At 43.0% G+C, this 22,613-nt stretch overlaps 2 protein-coding genes across 9 annotated transcripts; both read right to left on the bottom strand.

The window, feature by feature from the left end:
• Nucleotides 1–1,056: 1,056 nt before the first annotated feature.
• LOC129182861 (mucin-2-like) lies at nucleotides 1,057–12,272 on the bottom strand. Of its 7 annotated transcripts, none has more exons than XM_054779462.1 (6): nucleotides 12,124–12,272; nucleotides 8,501–8,758; nucleotides 4,742–4,912; nucleotides 1,771–4,614; nucleotides 1,636–1,696; nucleotides 1,057–1,254 (listed from the first exon to the last, which is right to left on the bottom strand). In XM_054779462.1, the coding sequence occupies exons 1-6, from the start codon at nucleotides 12,194–12,196 to the stop codon at nucleotides 1,188–1,190; spliced, it is 3,474 nt and encodes a 1,157-aa protein (XP_054635437.1). In that variant the 5' UTR covers nucleotides 12,197–12,272; the 3' UTR covers nucleotides 1,057–1,187. The 7 variants fall into 7 exon arrangements, with proteins under 7 accessions (XP_054635437.1, XP_054635439.1, XP_054635438.1 ...); XM_054779464.1 differs by having other exon boundaries at nucleotides 8,501–9,583; nucleotides 12,124–12,261; XM_054779463.1 differs by having other exon boundaries at nucleotides 12,107–12,248.
• Nucleotides 12,246–21,266, bottom strand: LOC129182863 (uncharacterized). Of its 2 annotated transcripts, none has more exons than XM_054779469.1 (5): nucleotides 21,103–21,266; nucleotides 20,795–20,974; nucleotides 17,316–17,771; nucleotides 17,185–17,245; nucleotides 12,246–12,994 (listed from the first exon to the last, which is right to left on the bottom strand). In XM_054779469.1, exons 2-5 carry the CDS (start codon nucleotides 20,961–20,963, stop codon nucleotides 12,928–12,930), a joined length of 753 nt encoding a protein of 250 aa, XP_054635444.1. In that variant the 5' UTR covers nucleotides 20,964–20,974; nucleotides 21,103–21,266; the 3' UTR covers nucleotides 12,246–12,927. The 2 variants fall into 2 exon arrangements, with proteins under 2 accessions (XP_054635444.1, XP_054635445.1); XM_054779470.1 differs by having other exon boundaries at nucleotides 21,060–21,136.
• Nucleotides 21,267–22,613: the final 1,347 nt, after the last annotated feature.

Consider the following 22,613-nt stretch of genomic DNA (forward strand, 5'->3'; position numbering starts at 1 on the left):
CCAAATTTTATCCAGAAGTTCAAAGCAAAAAAACAGCCAAGAAACGGCTCGCATCTAAAAGCACTCTTTAGTTGGGACACGCGTACGCCGTGGTACCATTGTATAAATGACAATCCAAAAATACCTGCAGTGCGCCAGTCACTTCTCTCTTCTCCCTGGCAACGGAGAGGCGACGCAAGTAGTGACAGCTCAACTCGCAGCGACACAAATAACTTTGGTCTGACATGAACGCGTTATTAACCTTAACTTTGACAGCCCTAGTAAAAATTATAAAAAGACTGATTTTTGTGAGATCTTGCAAAACTACGTGAAGCACACAGGACACACTTAATCTCCATCTTCAGCATCAGCAGCATCCATCCCTTACTGCACAAATGAAGCGGTATAATACCCATACAGAAAAATGCTTCTACTATAGTTATTGCTGTGTCTTCTGGTATGTCTCGCTCTCTTCTCTCTCTGTCCATCCCCAAGTTCTCCAACTAGGCTCCATATCCAGTCCCAAGGTTCTTCAATCAGTTTGCACAACTACACCCCTGCTATTCCTGCACCCGCTCACTATCTGGCCCATCCAGCACTACAGAAACAGGCAATGAAGTGGATGCTGTCACTATCCGTGGCTAGATCTTGGTCCCTTCTCTTCCCCAATATCGCCTCCTCAGACTTCAACCAGAGCCAGTGATGTGACTTTAAAGCTGTCTTTTCAGACTCACCTGTTCTGGCAAAACAATCATACAGGTCACTGACGTATGACTCAGCTGCTGAACAGAACACGTACCGGGAAGGAAGAAAAAATGTGTGGGGATCCGCTGTACTTCCTGGTTCAGGATGACATACGATATCGCCGAGGGACCCTCGCGGCCTGAATGAAGTGAGGTGCACCTTTCCATTTGCGACATAGTGACGTACGCACAAAAAAGTGAAAACACATTGATAAATGAATACCTATGAGCATTACTGTCTTTACAAGGGCACCATTTTTGTATTGGCTATTATTAGAAGGTGTACCTAATGAAATGTCAACTGAGTGAGTTGAAGCATGGTGCCAGTCAAGAGTCATGGGCACATGATTGCATTTTTATTGCATGATGGGTGGAGGAACAAAAAAAAGAAACATTTTTGAGTCAGGAAAGAAAATACAGTAAGTTAAGCAATGAATTACAAGATTCATCATTCTCGATGTGAGCTCAGCTACATTCATCAAGGAAATTGGAGACTTCGTAACACTCACTGCTGGCTGTCCTGAAAACATTCCTGTTGGTTTAATAAAAACAAAACACTTTTAAAGCCATTGGAACATGTCACAGACAGTACACTCCACGGACTAAAGACATTTTGGACAATTGTATGCTCCCAACTTTGTAGGAACACTTTGAGGAAGACCCGCCTCTATTCCCAGTTGCACAAACAAGCTCCATTCAGGGATGCTTGGAGGAGATTGGGGTGAAGGAAGTCGAACGGGTCCAATATCAGTGACCTCTGACAGCAATGGACAAAAATCTAGTCAAAAGTCTTCCCAGAAGACTGGAAGCTGTTCTTGCTGCAAAACCTCCACATTTTCAAACCAGCTGTCCCAATGCTTTAGTCCATGTGGTGTACATAGAAATGGAATGGAGTCCAAGGAAGCAGACTTACATCCAGTACCGGCTGGCCACAAAGCATTCAATGTCATCTGTGATGTCATCATCGATGAAAGCTGCAGGAGGAAAAGATCATCTGGGTAAAATGTGGCAGGAGAAATGGATATACAATGACTTTAGCAAGACTTACCACTGCACGGCGTCATGCAGATGTTGTTTGTCGAAGAATTACTTGAGGCACAGAAAATTGAGTCAGAAAGCTGGAAGAGTCCATAATAAGATGGCTGCTCGTCCCAGCTCCTGTCCCCTGACTGACGCTTACGACGCTTCCCGTCTTTCTTCCTCCACATTTCATCCACGTGCTTTTCCAGGGCCGCCAGCTCAATCTGCCGTGATATGTCAGTCAGGTTGGCGTTTGGAAACTGATTGGTTGCAAATTCAGGGGATGCAGTGCCAAAGGTTTCCAGTCCTCTGGCAACTGTTGTCGTTTCAGGGAGCCTTGTCGAAATGGTTGATGGGGCAGGGGGCCTTGTGGGAATGATTGTTGGTTCCGGAAGTCTTGTAGCATTGGTTGGTGGTTCAGTGAGTCTTGTGGGAATGGTGGTTGTTTCAGATGGCCTTGTGGCATCGGATATTGATGCAAGGGCTCTTGTTGTGTTAGTCACAAGTTCAGAGGGTCTTGTGGTGTTGGTTGTCGGTGGTTCAGGAGGTCTTGTGGTGTTGGTCATCGGTGGTGCAGGGGGTCTTGTGGCAATGGTTGACAGTTCTGGGGGTCTTGTGGCAATGGTTGACAGTTCTGGGGGTCTTGTGGCATTGGTTGTTGGTGGTTCAGGGGGTCTTGTGGGAATGATTGATGGTTCTGGAAATCTTGTGGCATTGGTTGTTGGTACAAGGGATCTTGTGGCATTGGTTGTTGGTGCAAGGGGTCTTGTGGTATTGGTTGTCGGTGGTGCAGGAGGTCTTGTAGTGTTGGTTGTCGGGGGTTCAAGGGGTCTTGTGGCATTCGCTGTTGGTTCAGGGGGTCTTGTGACATTGGTTGTCAGTGGTGCAGGAGGTCTTGTAGTGTTGGTTGTCGGGGGTCCAGGGGGTCTTGTGGCATTGGTTATTGGTGCAAGGGGTCTTGTGGTGTTGGTTGTCAGTGGTGCAGGAGGTCTTCTAGTGTTGGTTGTCGGGGGTTCAGTGGGTCTTGTGGCATTGGTTGTTGGTTCAGGGGGTCTTGTGGCATTGGTTGTCAGTGGTGCAGGAGGTCTTGTAGTGTTGGTTGTCGGGGGTCCAGGGGGTCTTGTGGCATTGGTTATTGGTGCAAGGGGTCTTGTGGTGTTGGTTGTCAGTGGTGCAGGAGGTCTTGTAGTGTTGGTTGTCGGGGGTTCAGGGGGTCTTGTGGCATTGGTTGTTGGTTCAGGGGGTCTTGTGGTATTGGTTGTCAGTGGTGCAGGAGGTCTTGTAGTGTTGGTTGTCGGAGGTCCAGGGGGTCTTGTGGCAATGATTGTTGGTTCAGGGGGTCTTGTGGCATTGGTTGTCAGTGGTGCAGGAGGTCTTGTAGTGTTGGTTGTCGGGGGTCCAGGGGGTCTTGTGGCATTGGTTATTGGTGCAAGGGGTCTTGTGGTGTTGGTTGTCAGTGGTGCAGGAGGTCTTGTAGTGTTGGTTGTCGGGGGTTCAGGGGGTCTTGTGGCATTGGTTGTTGGTTCAGGAGGTCTTGTGGTATTGGTTGTCAGTGGTGCAGGAGGTCTTGTAGTGTTAGTTGTCGGGGGTTCAGGGGGTCTTGTGGCATTGGTTGTTGGTTCAGGGGGTCTTGTGGTATTGGTTGTCAGTGGTGCAGGAGGTCTTGTAGTGTTGGTTGTCGTGGGTCCAGGGGGTCTTGTGGCAATGGTTGTTGGTTCAGGGGGTCTTGTGGCATTGGTTGTCAGTGGTGCAAGAGGTCTTGTAGTGTTGGTTGTAGGGGGTCCAGGGGGTCTTGTGGCATTGGTTATTGGTGCAAGAGGTCTTGTGGTGTTGGTTGTCAGTGGTGCAGGAGGTCTTGTAGTGTTGGTTGTCAGGGGTTCAGGGGGTCTTGTGGCATTGGTTGTTGGTTCAGGGGGTCTTGTGGTATTGGTTGTCGGTGGTGCAGGGGGTGTTGTGGTAGATGTTGTCGGTGGTTCAGGGGGTCTTGTAGTGTTGGTTGTCGGGGGTTCAGGGGGTGTTGTGGCATTGGTTGTTGGTTCAGGGGGTCTTGTGGTATTGGTTGTCAGTGGTGCAGGAGGTCTTGTAGTGTTAGTTGTCGGGGGTTCAGGGGGTCTTGTGTCATTGGTTGTTGGTTCAGGGGGTCTTGTGGTATTGGTTGTTGGTGGTGCAGGGGGTGTTGTGGTGGATGTTGTCGGTGGTTCAGGGGGTCTTGTGGCATTGGTTGTTGGTTCAGGTCTTGTAGTGTTGGTTGTCGGAGGTTCAGGGGGTCTTGTGGCATTGGTTGTTGGTTCAGGGGGTCTTGTGGTATAGGTTGTCGGTGGTGCAGGGGGTGTTGTGGTGGATGTTGTCGGTGGTTCAGGGGGTCTTGTGGCATTGGTTGTTGGTTCAGGTCTTGTAGTGTTGGTTGTCGGAGGTTCAGGGGGTCTTGTGGCATTGGTTGTTGGTTCAGGGGGTCTTGTTGTATAGGTTGTTGGTGGTGCAGGGGGTGTTGTGGTGGATGTTGTCGGTGGTTCAGGGGGTCTTGTGGCATTGGTTGTTGGTTCAGGGGGTCTTGTTGTATAGGTTGTTGGTGGTGCAGGGGGTGTTGTGGTGGATGTTGTCGGTGGTTCAGGGGGTCTTGTGGCATTGGTTGTTGGTTCAGGTCTTGTAGTGTTGGTTGTCGGAGGTTCAGGGGGTCTTGTGGCATTGGTTGTTGGTTCAGGGGGTCTTGTGGTATAGGTTGTCGGTGGTGCAGGGGGTGTTGTGGTGGATGTTGTCGGTGGTTCAGGGGGTCTTATGGTGGTGGTTGTTGGTTGAGGGATTATTGGCATGGTAGGGACAGTCCTGACCAGGCTGGTGTTCAGCTGGGATGCCCTCTCCACTTCACACAATACTGCAGAGTAAGACCACAGTTTGCAGGAGTGGAGATAAGAACGAAATGTCTTAGCATGTTACAAATGTGTTCTTTTGGTGTGGTGTGAAGGTGTTGAGTTGATGTTTGTACAGAGTCATCTTCTCACCCACTGACAGGATATTTTCTTTGAACATGTGAAGCCCATCAGGTAGCATGACAGCCTCATCAAGTCTCTTTTTGAGCTCACATCTGGAGACGACGCGGCCCTGGGACAGGCTTGGCACCAGGACCGCTAGGACAAGCAGCAGCATTGTCTTTGACTTCATCTCAGCAGCTTCTGTGAGGACAAAATAAACATCATTTGGAAAGAATTAATGACAGCAGAATTAACACAACCAAGATGAAAGTAGAAAACCAGCCTGGAACCATCCAGTGATAAGAAGGGCGCCCAGTGGCATGGGAACTTCCTGGTGCTCAGCCTGGGAGAGGAGACAGCTGACAAGTATCTGGTTTATTCCTTGTGGTCCGGAGAAACAATATGGATCCAGGACCTGCAAAGAGTGGCCATGACCTTCATTGAAGGAATGATGTTGTGAGCAGAGCGCTCCTGTTTTATAAAGGATCTTCGACTAGCTTTTTTGCAGCATGTCCTTAGAAACAGCAGAGCGCTCCTATCTTATTTTTGACTGGCGTTTTTTCAAGTTGGTCCTTTAAAACAGAAACAACAGACTGCTCCTGTCATTTAGAGGGTCTTCGACTTGTGCTTTTGCAGTTGGTCTTGAAAAACAGCACAGCACTTCTGTGATATTGAGGCTCCTTAAGGTCCAAGTTTCTTTATTAGTACGGTAGGTAAATTAGAGACGAGAGTTTTTGCAGTCCTGTCTTATAGGGGATCTTTGACTAGCGTTTTGCAGTATGACCTTAAAAACAGTAGTAGGCTCCTGTCTTATAGAGGATCTTTTACTCATGTTTTTGCAGTTGGTCTTTAACAACAGCAAAGCGCTTCTGTCATATTGAAGACCTTTGACTGGCATTTTTGCAGTTGGAGCGCTCCTGTCTCATAGAGGATCTTTGACTCATGTTTTTGCAATTGGTCTTTTAAAAACAGCAGAGCGCTGCTGTCATATTGAGGAATTCAATTTGTTCTCTTTTAAGTTGAGCAGGACAGATTTTTTTATATTAAGTTGTATTTTATTTGATTCTGTTAATTCTGTTAATTTTGTTATCTTGAGCTAAAAAAATCATTATTGAACAGTTTGTCATGTATTCGTATTACTCAAAAACATGCATCAAATTAAATTCAGGTTTGTGTCAAATAGTACAAAAATTGTTTTACACAAATAAAGGCAAAAAAAGACAATCCGTCCAAACATTTCTTTTTTAATACTTACCTACTGCCAGAGGTCCTTGGAATTGTCTAACAGCGCCCCTGACCAATGTCACTCATCATACATGAATAAAAAGAATTTAATTTAATTGTTAATCCATGGGTGGTCTAGTGGTTAGCATGTTGGCCAACACAGGAACAGCCTGGAGACCTGGGTTCGATTCTCCCTTGGGCATCTCTGTGTGGAGTTTGCATGTTCTCCCCTTGTGCTCGTGGTACTCCGGCTTCCTCCCACATTCCCAATAACATGCAGGTGAGGTTAATTGGCGACTCTAAATTGTCCATGGGTATGACTGTGAGTGTGAATGATTGTTTGTCCATATGTGCCCTGCGATTGGCTGGTGACCAGTCCAGGGTGTACCCCGCCGAAGTCACCTGGATAGGCATGCCCCGCGACGAGAAAATGGATGGATGGATGTTAATCCATGTGATCGGTATCGGCCAATTACACTCATGGATGATCGGTATTGGAATCTGCAGCATAAAATCCTGATCGGAGCAGCCCTACCAACCAGGGATGGAAATGTTTTTGTCATAAACGATTCAATACGCATTTAGACACACGAGTTAAGATACGATTCAAAAGCGAAAATTTTTAAAACAGAACGATTCGATACAGTGTACAAACGATACGATTCGATACAATTCAACGGTTACATTTGTTGATGTAGACATTAATCTTACATTATAAAATAAAGAAGTCATTTGGATAAAAGTGGCATTCGTACAGCATTTTCAAATGTGTAAAGGAGCATATCATATCCCCAAGCATGCTGGAAGACAGGGGTCCCCAACCAGCGGGCTGCAGAAAGCATTTAGGCACAATGATAAAAAACACACACACAAAATAATTTGTATATAACTACATCAAATTTTATGTAAAGGGATATCAATTTTTGAAATAAGGGCCATTATTTTATTTAAAAACTAATATACAGTTAGAAATCCCACAATTTTAGTATGTGGGGACAATTGTTGTTATTGCAATTGTTGCAATAACAACAATTGCAATGGCAATAAGAAAGCAACAGAAACAAACAGGACTGCATCAGCAAATGTCTATAACGGCCATAAAGATCATAATGGAAGTAACCAAATAATATCAACAGCCACAGTGATAATGCTGAATTGAAAGATATTGATAGATATGAGTGGTAATAATGGTAATGAAAATATTAACCATAATAGTGAAGACAATGACAATAACTGTAATGCACACAACTCTAATAACTATAATCTAATTGCCGACATCGCCATAACTGTAATAAAACCAGCAACATGATAACACCATGGATAAATCAGTGAGTTATGTGGGGAAGTACATATGTACTGTGTGTATATGTACGCGTGTACAGGTACCTCTGTGTATACAGTAGGTGCATATACGTGCATAAATGTGCGCGTATGTGTGAACGTGTAATTGTCACTGAGAATGTATGAAAGACGATGGACTGCCTCCTACTACCCACAAGCCCTGCCCCACACAGCCAGGACGAGTCCCCACCACCAGAGAGCCACTGGCCCCACAGGGGCAGGCAGAACCAAGACTGGCCCCCCAAGAGGCAGCCCACAATTTTGTTGTGTTTAATATTTTTTGCTTGTCTGTTATTATATAATATTTTATATCTTTTGTGGCAATGTGTAACTTAATATATTTTTTAAAAATAGTCTGTGAAAAAATAGTAGTGTGAATGTGGGGCACAGGATCGGTCCGCCCAGGGCGTCATTCAAGCCAGAACCGCCACTGCCCACATCCTTTATTCATGTACATTCTGCGTGTCTTAGTCAGTAGAAACCTGTAAAATGCAGTTCCGTTTTTTTGAGGTGGTCTGTCAGTACACATTTTTAGAATGCAATCATGCAAAGCAACATCCAGATGTTTAAGATGCCCCTGAAAAAAGAGACGAGCAGATTATATAACACTTTTACAGCCAAAATAAGACAAGTAATTCCAGGTGGACTGCTACACATGTCTTTAAAATCATGTGATGTTGGTTGGTTTCTTCAATGATGTTTTTGACATCAGGCAATCATTCTAACCCAATTGTCATCATAATGAGCAAACAGGTGTTGCATATTTATGACTATATAAAGATAGATATGAAAGAAATGCAAAGAAAGCTCACCCTGTGTAGCTTTCCAACATATGTTGCTTGTCGCTCAGCAGACTAGTTGCTGTGACTTGACTTTGTGGGCATGTTTAGTACATCGCAGCTGTGGACAAACCTGTTTGTGTTTTTAACTTTCCCACATCCTTATTCGTCATTTCTCCACTTTGAGCCAGCAAAGTGGAGCAGGAACACCTGGAATGCTTAGTTAGCTCATCAGGTGACGAGGCAGCGCTGAGCACAACTTCACTGGAGTGAACTTGTTGTCATTTTGACGCCACGTTAAAGTGATTGTTGTTGCCCACTCATTCCTCCCAAGTTATTTTAACAGCCAATCACACCCCTTAATGCATTCCCCGTTATTGTATTTCATAAGGAGTGGTCATTGAAGAAGATAGAAGTTAAATATGTCACAAGAAGGAAAAAGTACCTCTGCATTCTCCAGCGAGGTGTGTTGTTAATTTAGCAACAGTACATGTACTTGTATTCACATTTTTCAGCATGGAGCCTTTTTTTTCAGTAGAGCTGCCCACAGATTTCCCACAGCGAAGAACTAGGCGGACGAAAACAGCGCAGCCCAGCCTTTGTCTAGCGGGAGTCATGGCCAGTGATAGTGCCAAGGAGAAGTCAGAGCTTGAAAACCCTCTTTTGTCGTTTTGTGTCTTGTGTTTGGGAACACTGGGCCTTCCTGGTAAAATACATAAACAGACAAGTGGATAAGACAAAAGCAGTGTGCCGCCATCGTTCAGTAAAGTTCGAGAAGCTACAATGTGGAACTATTGCTGCTCCACTTCAGCCAATAAAAGAAGTTTCAATCAGGGTGTCCAAAGTGTGGTCGAGGGGGCATTTTCTGCCTGCAGCTTGATTTTATTTTCCCACGGCTCGTTCTGAAAATACAATTTGCTAACAAAGGTGCTGTCTGGCTTGGTTAGGTGCTGCATGGGGAGGTACTAACTTTCGAATGTGCTTCAAGCGTTACAAGCCCGCCCTAGTCCTGCTCCAGCATTGCAAGCCACGCCCCACATAACACACATGTGCGTGCATTAGTTCTGTTTGTTGTCAGCTAATGATAGTGATTTGGCAAAGTTTAGCTACTGATGTTAGTTATTCTTGAATGTGTAGACAACAACACAACGACTTAACATTGTCAGTCGCCTCTGTGAGAGACGGCTTTTCTGTGTGCACCTGCAACAGACATGTTGAGTGACAGCCGTGAACGTCACTTTATTCTATCAAAATGTTTCTATTAGGGGTGTCACGAGACACTTAGTTCACGAGACAAGACAATACACGAGATTGGGTCTACAAGAACGAAACGAGACGAGATTGTAACATTACTTTTAAGAAAAGTATACAAAAAAAATGATGATGCTGGTGTTGTTCTGGGAGGCCATGCAATCGTAGGTGAAGAGCGTGTAGAGGAGTGGACTCAGCACACACCCCTGTGGGGTCCCAGTGCTCACAATTCTTGAGCTGGATGTGCGATTGTGGACTCTGACTGACTGGGGCCTGCCTGTGAGAAAGTTAAACACCCAGTTACAGAGGTAGGGAGACAGGCCAAGTGTGAGGAGCTTATCTGTGAGTTTGTGGGGGCTGGCTGTATTAAAAGCAGAGCTGTAGTCTATAAATAGCATTCTGACATATGTGTTCTGGCCCTGTAGGTGAGAAAGGGCTGTGTGGATGGCAATGTTGACTGCATCATCCGTGGACCGGTTCTGGTGGTATGCAAACTGTAGAGGGTCCACAGTGGCCGGGATGCTCTTTTTGATGTGGGTCATGACTATTCTTTCAAAGCACTTCATAACAATAGGAGTGAGTGCTATGGGGCGATAGTCATTCAAGCAGGTCACGTTGCTCTTCTTGGGTACGGGCACTATGGTGGTGGACTTAAAGCAGGTCGATACAGATGCTTGTGCAAGTGACAGGTTAAATATGTCAGCAAGCACATCAGCCAGCTCTGATGAGCAAACCCGAAGTACACGACCTGAGATGTTGTCTGGGCCTGCTGCTTTTCGTGGGTTTGTTTTGTTCAGAACCCTGCGCACATCAGCTGATGTCACCATGAGAGGTGAGTCCTGTGTGCTCCTCAAGCCCAGCCACCCCCTCATACATACATTGTTACATTGTATATACATTGCTCCCATACATTCGTTCCTCGCAGTATCGCTGTTCGATTAATGCTCCCTTGCGGTTTTTCCAAAATATATTAATTAATTATATATGTAGTATTCTGCCAACGAGGTGTCAGCAATGTTTCATTATTGAGATATGACATATTAGATTGCTATTACACTGCATCAGTGGCCAAGCCAGAAATTTTGCATTGGGGTGGCCAAAGTGAAACCATTACTCACATAGGGGTGGCAACAAGTTGATACCTGAGTTTTCTAGAAGGCCAGTAAAGTGGCCGGAGTGTGACCACGGCCACCACTGGCCACCCCGTGCAAACGTTTTGGACCATCTATTAGAGCAATTAATAGCTGAGCAGTGTGCTGAGGACATGTTTTCAATGCGTAGCTTCTGGATTCTGCTCATTATCATGGTGGGCAAACCCACGCAGGGCATAATACGGATGTGGATGCTGATCGGCACTCCTGTTTTAACTCTAGAATCTTTGGTAAACATGCCCACTTATGCCAACAGAAAAGTTCCATTATGAACAGATTTATGTGCTCAATCACGTTTCAGAATTTAAGTCAAAGTCAATGTAGTGAGAAAAGTTGACCGGAACCGAGCAAAGTAATCATGGAAACTTACCTAGCGCTTGCTGTTTATGCAAGACGCGCTTTTATTGACAGGTCCTACACACGGAAAGTTATGTGCTGCAGTAAAATGCGTCCAAGCGGAAACGGCTGTTAGGCTAATAGTTATCTCGCTAGCTTGAAAATGGTTAACGCCATGGCTGTCTCTTGTGTCCCTGCAGTGATCCCATAGCCTGTGCATTACAGTTGAGCAATGTGGTGTAAACAAAGAATAATAGGAGTGTAAAGATGACAACAGGGGTCTTATTTCATGTGTACAGGGTTCCAAGCAGGTTATCTATGCTCTAACTACAAAAATATTAATTTATTACTATTGAATCCTACTTCGCGGTTGGGTCTGGAACCAATTAACCTTGATAAACGGGGCATGACTGTATATGTACTATCAACTCACAAACACAACCCTACTCCTCCTCGGAACAACACTTCGTCATTGTCAGTATAAACAACAGCGAGGTGCATGTGGTCTAAATAAACACAAAGACAAAGAAAACCAGTAAGTGGATATTCTTCCCATTCACTTGCATAGCTTACTGCGGAAGTACAATGTGCTGCATTTAAGTATGCTCTGAAATCCCTGAAAATACGTCTACACTGAAAAACAGTGAATTCAACAACAAAAATTACGTGGTGTCTTTGAACACAACGCATGGCTCATAACTAGTCTAGTCTAGTCTCCTTAATAGCCAAATTTTTTTTAGCATGAATTAAATGTCCAGTTAATTTTAAAGGTTACTTTTACCTTCATTCAAGACGTAAGAGGGGACAATCACTTCCAAAACAGGAAGATAGTGGTGGTTGATCTCTCTGCCACATCGTGTCTTTGGGATCTCTCACTTCTTCAGTGAAGGTAAAAGTAACCTTAAATGTTCATTTATCTCTTTCATTTGTCCTTTATATGCATTTAGAATCGTTTTATACATGTAAAGCTATAACTGTAAAACTATTTAAAAAAAAAAAAAAAAAGGTTTCCGGAATTGGATTAATTGGATTTACATGATTTCTTATGGGAAAATTTTATTCGGTTAATGTCCATTTTGGGTTTGGTTCGGACCTTCTAGCACTAATTAATGACGCTAACCACGGTTCCACTGTATAGTCATCCTTTGTTTATCATGGTTAATTGTTTTTTAAAAAATCCTTATTTAAAAATAATTAGCAGCAAAGTGTAGTTCCACACAGTGTCTGACGCTCTTTTATACCTTTAATCTAACCAGAACACATCAACAGCGGTGCAATTTCAACAACATATACAGTATGTGTTTCCAACTCACAAACGTGTCTTTTGTACCTTCGTAGTCGGAACAACACTTCCTCGTTGTCACTACACGACCGCGAGATGCATTCAGGGACACTGCGAACATCACAAGAACGCCTTAATTATGCGTTTAAATAAACAGAAAGACAAAGAAAAACAATATGTGGATATTTTAATCACTCACTTTAACTCTTAATTCGGATGTACAATTTGCTACATTTAAATATGCTGGAAAATACACTGAAAACAAGAACATTTACATTAAATTACGTGATGTCTTTGAACGCAAACCGTCATTGCTCATAAAAACATGGTTTAAATAAAGTGTGATTCAAATGTTCTGCTACTATTAAAGAAACTAGTGCTAGGTAAATAGATTTTTTAAGACGTGTGGCATCTTTTAGCTTGATTGAAAATTTCAGCTGTTAATACATGCAAACAAATACTTTCTTTCAATAAAATACAGTAAAAATGGGCATATTTCAGACATCATTTCAAATGTTGGTTAATCATGATTAATTCATTTGAAACCCATCATTAATCTGATTAAAAATGTTGACAGCACTAAAAATAATTAAACACAAAAGCTAAGCAGTTTTATGTTGTGCATTTTCTTCCATTACTGTACCGGAAATTAACCGAACCGTGACCTGAAAACCAAGGTATGCAGCGAGCTGTGATTATGGGCAGAGAAGACAAGTTGAAGTGCACCTCTTGGGTGTGTTTATTGGTGAATAGGACATAGCTGACTTAGCTGGTGTGGACAGGGCAGTCCAGTCAGCAGCCACTTCAGCTCATGTGTGCTTAACAAAGTGGCCGCTGAGTCTCCGTCGTGGACTAGTTACATTGCTCAAAGAAGTTGGTCACTTGGAAGCACTCGTGCTTGACTGTCCTCAGCACGTACCTGAGAAACGGAAAGGAACAGTTACACAACAGTACAAAAAGGAATCAGTCTTGTATGTAAACAAATCATCTCTGGTAGAAGCTTTTTCCCCTGATGTGTGGAAGTGATGACTGTGATCGTCACCATGAGACACTTATGTTAAGTTGCAATGAACAGCAGCAAGTGTAAACATTCCAGAATTTTGGAGTGAAGGGGATGACGACAGTACTTTCCGGTCTGGAATGAAGTCGGTTTTGTTTGTGTGTTGATGAGTCTGGAAATACATGTTCAGCATGTTATATGTTTGCATTCTTATGTTACACAAGCTATACTTGAAGTGAAACAGCATTATTAAATATGACATTTTACCACTTGTTCTCTATATGTGCCCTGCGATTGACTGGCAACCAGTCCAGGGTGAACCCCACCTCTCGCCCATAGTCAGCTGGGATAGGCTCCAGCATACCCCTGCGACCATAGTGAGAAATGGATGGATGGATTTTACCACTTGTTTCTTTCATTAAATCATAGCGTGCATTTATTCTCTAATAGCATCTTCAATCTTTTTTTAAACTCAAATTTGTTCATTGACTTATGGTGAGGGGCCGCACGGTGGTCTAGTGGTTAGCATGTTGGCCACACAGTCACAGTCAGGAGATCGGGAAGACCTGGGTTCGATTCTACCTTGGGCATTTCTGTGTGGAGTTTGCATGTTCTCCCCGTGTGTGTGTGGGTTTTCTCCGGGTACTCCGGTTTCCTCCCACATTCCAAAAAACATACATGTTAGGTTAATTGGCGACTCTAAATTGTCTAATTGTCTAAATTGTCCATAGGTATGAATGTGAGTGTGAATGGTTGTTTGTCTATATGTGCCCTGCCATTGGCTGACGACTAGTCAAGTCCAGGGTGTACCCCGCCTGTCAGCTGGGATAGGCTCCAGCATACCTGCGACCCTAATGAGGAGAAGCGGCATAGAAAATGGATGGATGGACTTATGGTCAGCTTCCTAGAACTTGATTCTCTTGGCTGGTGTTCATCAGGGATGGAAAGATGCATGGTGATAGATAGAGATAGATAGATCGATAGATAGACACTTTTTGAATCTCCAAGAGGAATTCACATTTCCAGCAAAAATGTCTTAAATGAACTTAATCACTTAATCACAAAATAAAACAACCAAGACATGGGAGATGAGAAAAGAAAATAGAATAAATGTAATGGTCTGTGTGCTGCTTTGCTGCCCTCTTCCTGTGGTTTGTTGCAGCACATCTCTTGAGCCTGCCGTGAGCCTAATTAGCCACACCTGCAGCCAATCACTGGTGGCCTTCTTAAACGGCAGTCAGACTCCTCCCCACTGCCAGATTGTCGCCAGCTATTCGCCAGTCACCTGCCCTTTCTAGCACCTGTTCCCGTGTTTAGCTACTCTCTGGTCTTTGTATTCCCTGCCTAGTTTCTCTATATTTCTTGCCTGGTACCACCGTTTGCAGTGAGTGTTTTCTGTTTTCTCATTTTTGTTCTTGCTTGGTTTTCCGCAGCGTTTTTAGTTAGTTTCTCTGCCACCTTTTTGTGCAGCTATTTCTGTTGTGTTTTTCTCCTGCTAGTTGCCCGTGCTAGCAGCGAGTATTTTTGTGTTTTTCCCCGTGACTAGGTCCGGGTGTATTTCGTTGTACTTTTTCTTACTTTTAATGTTTTGTATTTTTTTCCTGGTGGGAAACACTTGTTTAATAAACTTTTGTTACATGGACTACTTCGTCTGTGCACTTTGGAATCCTAGTCCAGGCGCTCGCCGATACATAACAATAAGAACAAATAAATGAATACGGAACAGATCACGTCAAATTTGTAGTGCAATAATACATAATAATAAATAATAATAATAATCCATAATGATGTAATAAGTCCAGTCCTGTTATACATATCGATATTGGAGTTGGAAATTGAGAGTTGGACAATATCGGTATATCGGTTATCGGCAAAAAAGCCAATATCGGCCACATAGGACACATCAAATATTTTGGAATCCACATATCCCCCAAGTTGTTCAATGTAAGTTGCACACCACTAAAACAAAGCAAAACGACCTCAGTCGCTGGACAAATCTAGAAATCTCACTATCAGAAAGAATCTCAACTATAAAAATGTCCGTTCTACCTCAAGTTAATGACTTATTTACCGTGATCCCTTCACTTCCAAATTTACCCTGGCTCAACTCACTCAAAACAACAATATCTCAGTTCTACCAGAAAAATCAACATTACAAAAACCCTTCAACTTAAAACAACCGCTCACGCCTTCACATCATCACTCACACTGGTTAGAAACTGAAGACCTTCCATTCATGAGCCAAACAATCAAAAAGGCCCCTAGCTTTCAGAACATCTCCATAGCCTCCGCTCTGACAGCTTGGTGGAAAACACTTTGTATCAAAGGCTCGACAGTTGCACTATCCACTCATTCATCAATTTGGAACAACCCAGACATCACAATAAATACAGTAGGAACGCATTACGCTTCATATCACGGAAACACAAAGGTATCACACATCTCCATCATATTGTACAAGACTCCAAAATCATCACATTTCAAGAATTAACTCAGGAGTTTCACATTTGTAACAGTCGATATATTCAGTATTTACAGCTTAAATCAACTATCCTCCCCCAAATTTTTTAAAACGATTTCCAACACTGCAAAACTACTCGCAAGGATATACTGCATACTGTACATTTCTAATCAATCAGGATCTTTTCTGCCTTCAGCTTCCGTCTGTTGTGGCGGCGCCTCCATCTCTCTACAGCGGCTCACGGTGCTACGCAGCTTTGCTGCCCTGCAGGCCTCTGGGTGCTGTCCGAGAAGCTGTGTCTACATAATCCACACTACTTGCCTGTTGTCATTCCAGTAACGACTCACATGTCATATATTAATTTGTGTTCATCCCGCTGCAAGTATTGAGGTCGGATTATAACACAGGCCGTAGAAGCTGTGTCCAAACTTTTTCCAGCAAGAGCCACAAATTAAACTTTGATATTTTGCAAAGCAACATGTGTAGCTATGCTAAAAATATATATATACAGTATTTCATATTTCAGCTTTGGGCCGCACGGTGGCCGAGTGGTTAGCACGTTGGCCGCACAGTCAGGAGATCGGGAAGAGCTGCGTTTGAATCTCTGTTGGGCATTTCTGTGTGGAGTTTGCATGTTCTCCCCGTGCATGCGTGCGTGGGTTTTCTCCAGGTACTCCGGTTTCCTCCCACATTCCAAAAACATGCATGTTAGGTTAATTGGCGACTCTAAATTGTCCATAAGCCTATTATTAGTATCAACTTTACTCTTACTTTACTCCCCCTGTTTTGCTGTTGTTGTTTTTTTTTTTAATTGTCTAAATATTTCAACTTTCTACTTACATAATCTTCTGATTTTTTTTCTTGCAATATTCTTGCAATAATGACATCTGGTTTACGTATGTGTTCCATAGCGGAAGAAGATGCGAAGGTGTCTTCATCACATACACAAGAACGGACAGGCGACAGTGAGCAGGGATACGGCGGCAGACAGATATAACGCTGAGCGTTTTGTGAGGTTTGATTTCTTTGAGATGGCATTTTTGTGATGCAAACGTATTAATCTTTTGAACGCATATTGTTTTGAGAAGCCAAACTCTTTACTTAATTGTCCCGAGCAAGTGGAGCTATGTTCTTCATCACATAAATCTGACCAGAACTGGACTTAGGAGACCAAGTGGGGGGGTAAGTCGCAGTTATTGGATACAATGCTGATAGGGATGTCATACAACTTCATGTCAATAAATCTGAACTGTCCCTTTAAATGACATCTTCTGAATGCTTTATATTTGTATTGTTGTTCATTTTACCATTTTTATGCTTGAAAATGCTTAATTTATGCCAAGTCGATGTACAATTTGCTTAAATGTGCATTTATTTTTTACTAATAACCATATAAAAACCATGAAACAGTGATCATTTATTAATGAATTAAATAAAAAAAACAAGATTGAGTGAGGGGGCGATATTCAACCTGCGATGTGACGAGGGATGACTGTATTTCAATGAAAAATTAAATGTGGATATAAAGAAAACACGACAATCAATAATGGCAAAAATGATATAAACATTTTCACCCTAGACTGACTTAATGAACAGGTGACAATTTTGTGTTGAAGGTGTGGTGGCGTGTCACGTGTTGGTAACTCACAGCCAGTAAAGACTCTTCACGAAGCACTCCAGGTCGTCTGTGATGTCATCATCAGTGAAATCTGAGAGGTTGGGGTTAAACTCTGGTTAGAAGGGTTCAAATGGAGGTCTAGCAGGAGGTCCCACACTCACCGCTGCAGGTGCTGTTGCACACGTTTTGGCTCCAGCGGGTGAAAGAGTGGCAGAAGTAGCTGTCTGAGAGCTGGAAGAGGCCGTGATACCCCAGCGACCACTTGAGGTTGACGTTGACGTTGTCCTCGCTCAGCTTGTCGTCTGCGTTCCTTAGCTCCTCTTCGTCAAAGTCATTCTCTTCCTTGTTCAGACTCTCCATCAGCATCCTTTTGGCCACAAATATGTCCTCCTCGTCCTTGCCAGAAGCGTCTTCATCCTCCTCCCAGCTCGTGTCTTCGCCGTGCTGGATGCTTGTGTCGTCAGGGTCAGACATACTAAAGGTCACATTCAACCCGGGGGCTGTGGGGTCGGGGGTCATTGGGCCAGCAATGTTGTCCGGTGGCGTAGCGGTGCGTTCCCCAATGATTCTCACCATGCTGGTGTTCAGATGGGACATCTTCTCCAAGTGGCACACAACTGCAGCAACATGGTGACAAAAAGCTGAAAAGCACATTTAGCTACACAACACTACACTGCATTATACACTGTGCTACACAATACATTATATTGTGTGTGTACACTATGCTACAGTATAAGGCACAACATAGTGGAACAGATAAGAAATAATGGTCAAAGTGTGTCCATCATAAAGGCTTAATTAAGTGTGCAGTGTACAGGCAATGTAAGTCACATTTTAACGTTCTTAGCTGTCACACAAGTGTAAAAAGAAGTTAACCACTGTATAATAAAACCTAAAGTAAAACTACTCTGCCTTTGACATGTAAAAGAGAGGGAACAGGAAGCTGTTGTCATGAGTTATGTGCTGCTTTGCTGTCCTCTGCTGTCTTCTCGTTGCAGCACATCGCCGACCTAGGGGAGGAGCTCATGCACACCCGTGTTCAATCAAGCCACCACTACTTCATGCCTGTTTCAGTGTATGTTCTTGCCAGTTTGTCTTCCCATGTTTGCTCATGCTTCCTTGTACCCTTGCACTCTGGTCTACCCTGCCATGCTTTTTATGAGTACTTATATTTGCTGTTCTCGTTTTGCGACAGTGATTTTTCCTTGGTACTTTGTTCCTGATAGTTTTTATCGCAGTGATTTTTTTGTTAGTGTTTTTGTCTTTTTCTGCTCTCCGTGTGTGCAGCGCTTTTCGTTCATATGTACTTTGTCTTTTTTTTTTTCCCGTGGCTAGGTGTTTTTGTTATAATTACCCTTGTGGACATTTTCTGTTATTTGTACTTTTTGTTAATAAATTGTTAACAAGGACCTCTTGGTTCTCTCTGCATTCCGGGATTCTGCCAAACGGCTACACGCCGCCCGGGACAGCTGTGGTACAGTGACCAGTCTTTTGCATTCTCTTTGGCTTTTTTGTGATTCCACCACAGAAAGCTGCCGGTGAGCTACCGTCAAAGAGGAAAAGCGTTATGATGACCGTAGACCAGGACATGGAACCCATTGCGACATAATAAAAGTCAATGCAATATCAGTCACATATGCTCATAATTTCACCAGGCATATAAATAGTAACGTAAATACACTACACCGCATTTGTTTGAACTCTGCTTCACCTTTGGCGGTTCCACTGTACTATATTGTGCTACACTATATTTTATTACACAGTACTTTATTGCCCTACTTTATATTTTACTATACTTTATTACACTGTACTATACCCTGCTGCGCTGCACAGTATTTATTTAACTGTACAGTAATCCCTCATTTATTGTAGTTTAATTTGTGCCAGACTTGACTGAAAGTGAATTTCCGCAAAGTAGGATTCCTTATTTATAAATGGAATACTTTCGTAGTTGGAGCACAGAACACTTGTTTATGACCTTCTAAATACCTGAACCCTCCTGTCAGCGTCTGTCCCCCAGTACATGGAGGCGGGGCTACTAGTGAGTGGATACACAGACCATGATAGCAGTTAGCAAGCAAACGCTAATATGAACGAAGTCACCCAAGCGATGGTTTCCAAGCCGAATGCCACAGCCCTGGCGTGGAGGTGCAGCAGAGCCTTCGTCCCGACAGTCAACGCTTACTGAGGCGTTTGATCGCCAAAGTAAATATAAAATGAAACAGCGCAAAATGATGCTCGCTCACAGACAGTGTCGCTCGCTACGTTGCAAAAGAAATGCAACCTTTCTATACGGTTGAAAAGCCAACATTTCGGGAAATGTTTGATAAACAGTACGAATTGCCTGGGATAACGTACATGTACGTACATGTCACAAACAGCGATTCTGTGTTGAAGGACATAACAAAAATTGCATTTTACTCTGCCACCACAGATATGTGGGCCAGCTCAAATATGACCACCTACATTAGTTTAACAATACACTACATAACTGCATGTAAAAAAGACGGTCTATTTTTTATTATTTTGGGTTATTATTGTGATTTTTATTTAAGTGCAATTTTTGCCTAAAGAGACTGAAAGTCCATTTTATTTTCATTATTTATTTTAATTTTTTGGGGGTCTTTTTGTTTGTTTGGTTTATTATGTTGTTTGTTTAATTTATTTAAAAGCTGTTGACATTCCAAATACAATATTAAATACTCTTAGGAAATTAAAGTTTATTGCTTTTGATACAATGTACACTAGGTCCGCAACTAACGAACATCCGACTTGCGAACATTTGGAGATACGAACGCAAGCTGACTGGTCTATATTTTCATGTATTTTAGTAACTCCATATTTATACTGTACATGCTTGACCAGTAGAGGGCACTGTGACACTGCTAATGGGACCAACAGACGCTAGGGAGAGAAAGCTAAATGGAAAGCTACATTGTAGCTGTATGATACAACCTGGACAGAGCGTGTGATTAAAGTTTATGAAGAGTTAATAGGCCTGCTTAATTCTACACCACCCACAGAACACTACCTCTTTTAGAAGAGTCTAACGACGACGATTTGTCCTTTTTTTCAATAACTCCTCCTCCACCACCAACGACGTATGCTCGACCACTCCTCTTTAAAGGTAAATAACATTTATCATTACGTATTATTATATCATTTTTATTATTGTTTTTTTCATTAATTAGCCTCGTTTAATATTACTACTGCATCCAAACTCATATTTACATACATACACATATACTGTATATATGTATACACGTACATGTAGTACCTATATCATTGGTAATATTACCTTTTGTTGGACTTACGAACAAATCGACTTGCGAACGGTCGTCTGGAACCAATTGTGTTCGTAAGTTGGGGACTTGGTGTACTCGTTATTTTGCCATATAAAAAAAGTTTATTGAGAATAATCTGTAGGACAATTGTTGTCCAGCAAAATGTGTTATTGTGACAGGCCTATTGACACTTATATATGGCTACACTATATTTTACTGTACCTGATGAGATGATTATTATTATGCCACACGACACTACAGTACACTATGTTGCTGTATAGACTGTACTATTATACAGTACAAGTACTCATGTATTGTCTATGTAAGTGGGTGCAGTTGTTTGTCGTGCAACTCACGCAACGTCAAGACTTTTTCGGTGAGGTTTCTCGTCTCTTCTGAGAGAACAATTTTCACCCTGAGCTTGTCCCTCAGCTCGCATCTGGAGAAGAGTCGGCTGCTGGATTCACGCGGCAGCAGGATCGCCAAAGCCAGCAGCAGCAGCGGCGGTGATGGTGTCAGTCTCATGTTAGCTGCTTCTGTGAGGAGATGAAACAAACGTGTGTTCATCGATTACAGTGCAAGCATGCTTGGGTGTGAATGAAGGAAGAAGAATAGTCATACAAGATGCGTTGAATTGAGAGGTAAATTGCAAGAAGGTGCTCACCAGTCGGAGGAGCGTAGGATCGCTTTCAGATCCTTTCTGTCTGTGAGACTTTATATTCACCTATATTGGGGCTGCCGACCAACCAGTTCTTGGCTTTTACCGAGCAACATTCTTTGGCGTTTCCTCCTTGGTTTCAAAGAACAAGTCGGATCTAAAAAAAGGCTGCTGACGTCCCACAAGTGGCCGTCCATAATGTTCATCACGCTGTGCTGTGAAATGTTTGTGGACGAGGAAATGAGCTGCTTACGCAAACAATTAGACAGGTTTGTCCAGTTGTTATCACAGATGATGTTTTTCATTCTCAGGTGAGGCTCGACTGATACCTTCGATACAGTACAATGGATGGACTCAAACAGTGTACCGAGTTGAGCAAATTCAAAAAACAATACAAGCAGTTGATGTTTGCTAAATACAAGGCAGAAGAGTCTTGATCATCACAATGATTGTTCCGTCATGCTTGTTTTTTATTTTTACTATTTCTTATTACACTGATTATTATATAAAAATAAGACATTGAATGCAGGAAGTTAATATGTACTGTACAAGATGTGGAACGGATGGGGGGTAGGATTAAATAAGCTTTGCTTCTTCCTACTCCTTTTGGACATGTGGAACTGTGAAAGGAAGATTCATGAGATGTAATCCATTGGAACCTTCATGCATGTTCAAATACTGTAAAACTAAACCAAACAGTCATATTGACTGGCTAAAGGAGATCATGAAGCTCTACTTAGTGTAAGACCCAACATGTGTTTTCATGTGAAAGCAATTTATTGCAACCAAGCATTGAGGTGAAATAGGCTATCCAACTGATCATAGGTTGAAAACCATAACCTTTGAAAGCCAAAATCTTTGCAAAAATGTGGATTCAATGTCATTTTCTGTCAAGTAAGTATTCACACTATCATGATCTCTTGATGGCAAAGGCAAAGAAACTACTTTCATGAAAAGTTTCAGCGGTGAGTGCTCCCGTCTCATCGGCTGGTGCGCGAGCGCGCTAATTACGCAGCTGTGTCAAATCAGACAGAGTAAAGAGACGCCATTGCAGAGCAGAGCAAAGGTTTTAGTTCCTCCACAGAGCTGTGAGAATACTACCAACATAGAGCTGAACGGACAGCCGGTAAGATCACTTTTTATTTTCTTTGTGGATGTGCGGCACTTGTTGCGCTGCTGTTGCATTGGAATGTGGGGTAAGGTGCTTTGTGTAATGTTGGCTGGGTAAATGGTTGCGTATGGGGGAAACGGGTCACTTGGTTCACTGCTAGATAGAGTGTTACCTTGTCAGTGTTATTCAGCTCCGAAACGTACTAAGGGCGACCTGACTACAGCAAAAAAGGAAACTTCTCCTGTTGCTTCTGGCAACTTTTACTTTTGAACACTCCCACATCTAGCCCCTCAGCCTCTCTCTTCCTCCTTCCTGCTTGCACAAGGTCAAAGGTCATACAAGCCCCCCACTACATAGCTGTCCAGGCAATGTCTGTAACAAGCGGCTGGGATGAGAATCAGCGCCT

The sequence above is a fragment of the Dunckerocampus dactyliophorus genome, chromosome 6 (genome assembly GCF_027744805.1).
Source record: "Dunckerocampus dactyliophorus isolate RoL2022-P2 chromosome 6, RoL_Ddac_1.1, whole genome shotgun sequence".
In the NCBI taxonomy this organism is placed as follows: domain Eukaryota; kingdom Metazoa; phylum Chordata; class Actinopteri; order Syngnathiformes; family Syngnathidae; genus Dunckerocampus; species Dunckerocampus dactyliophorus.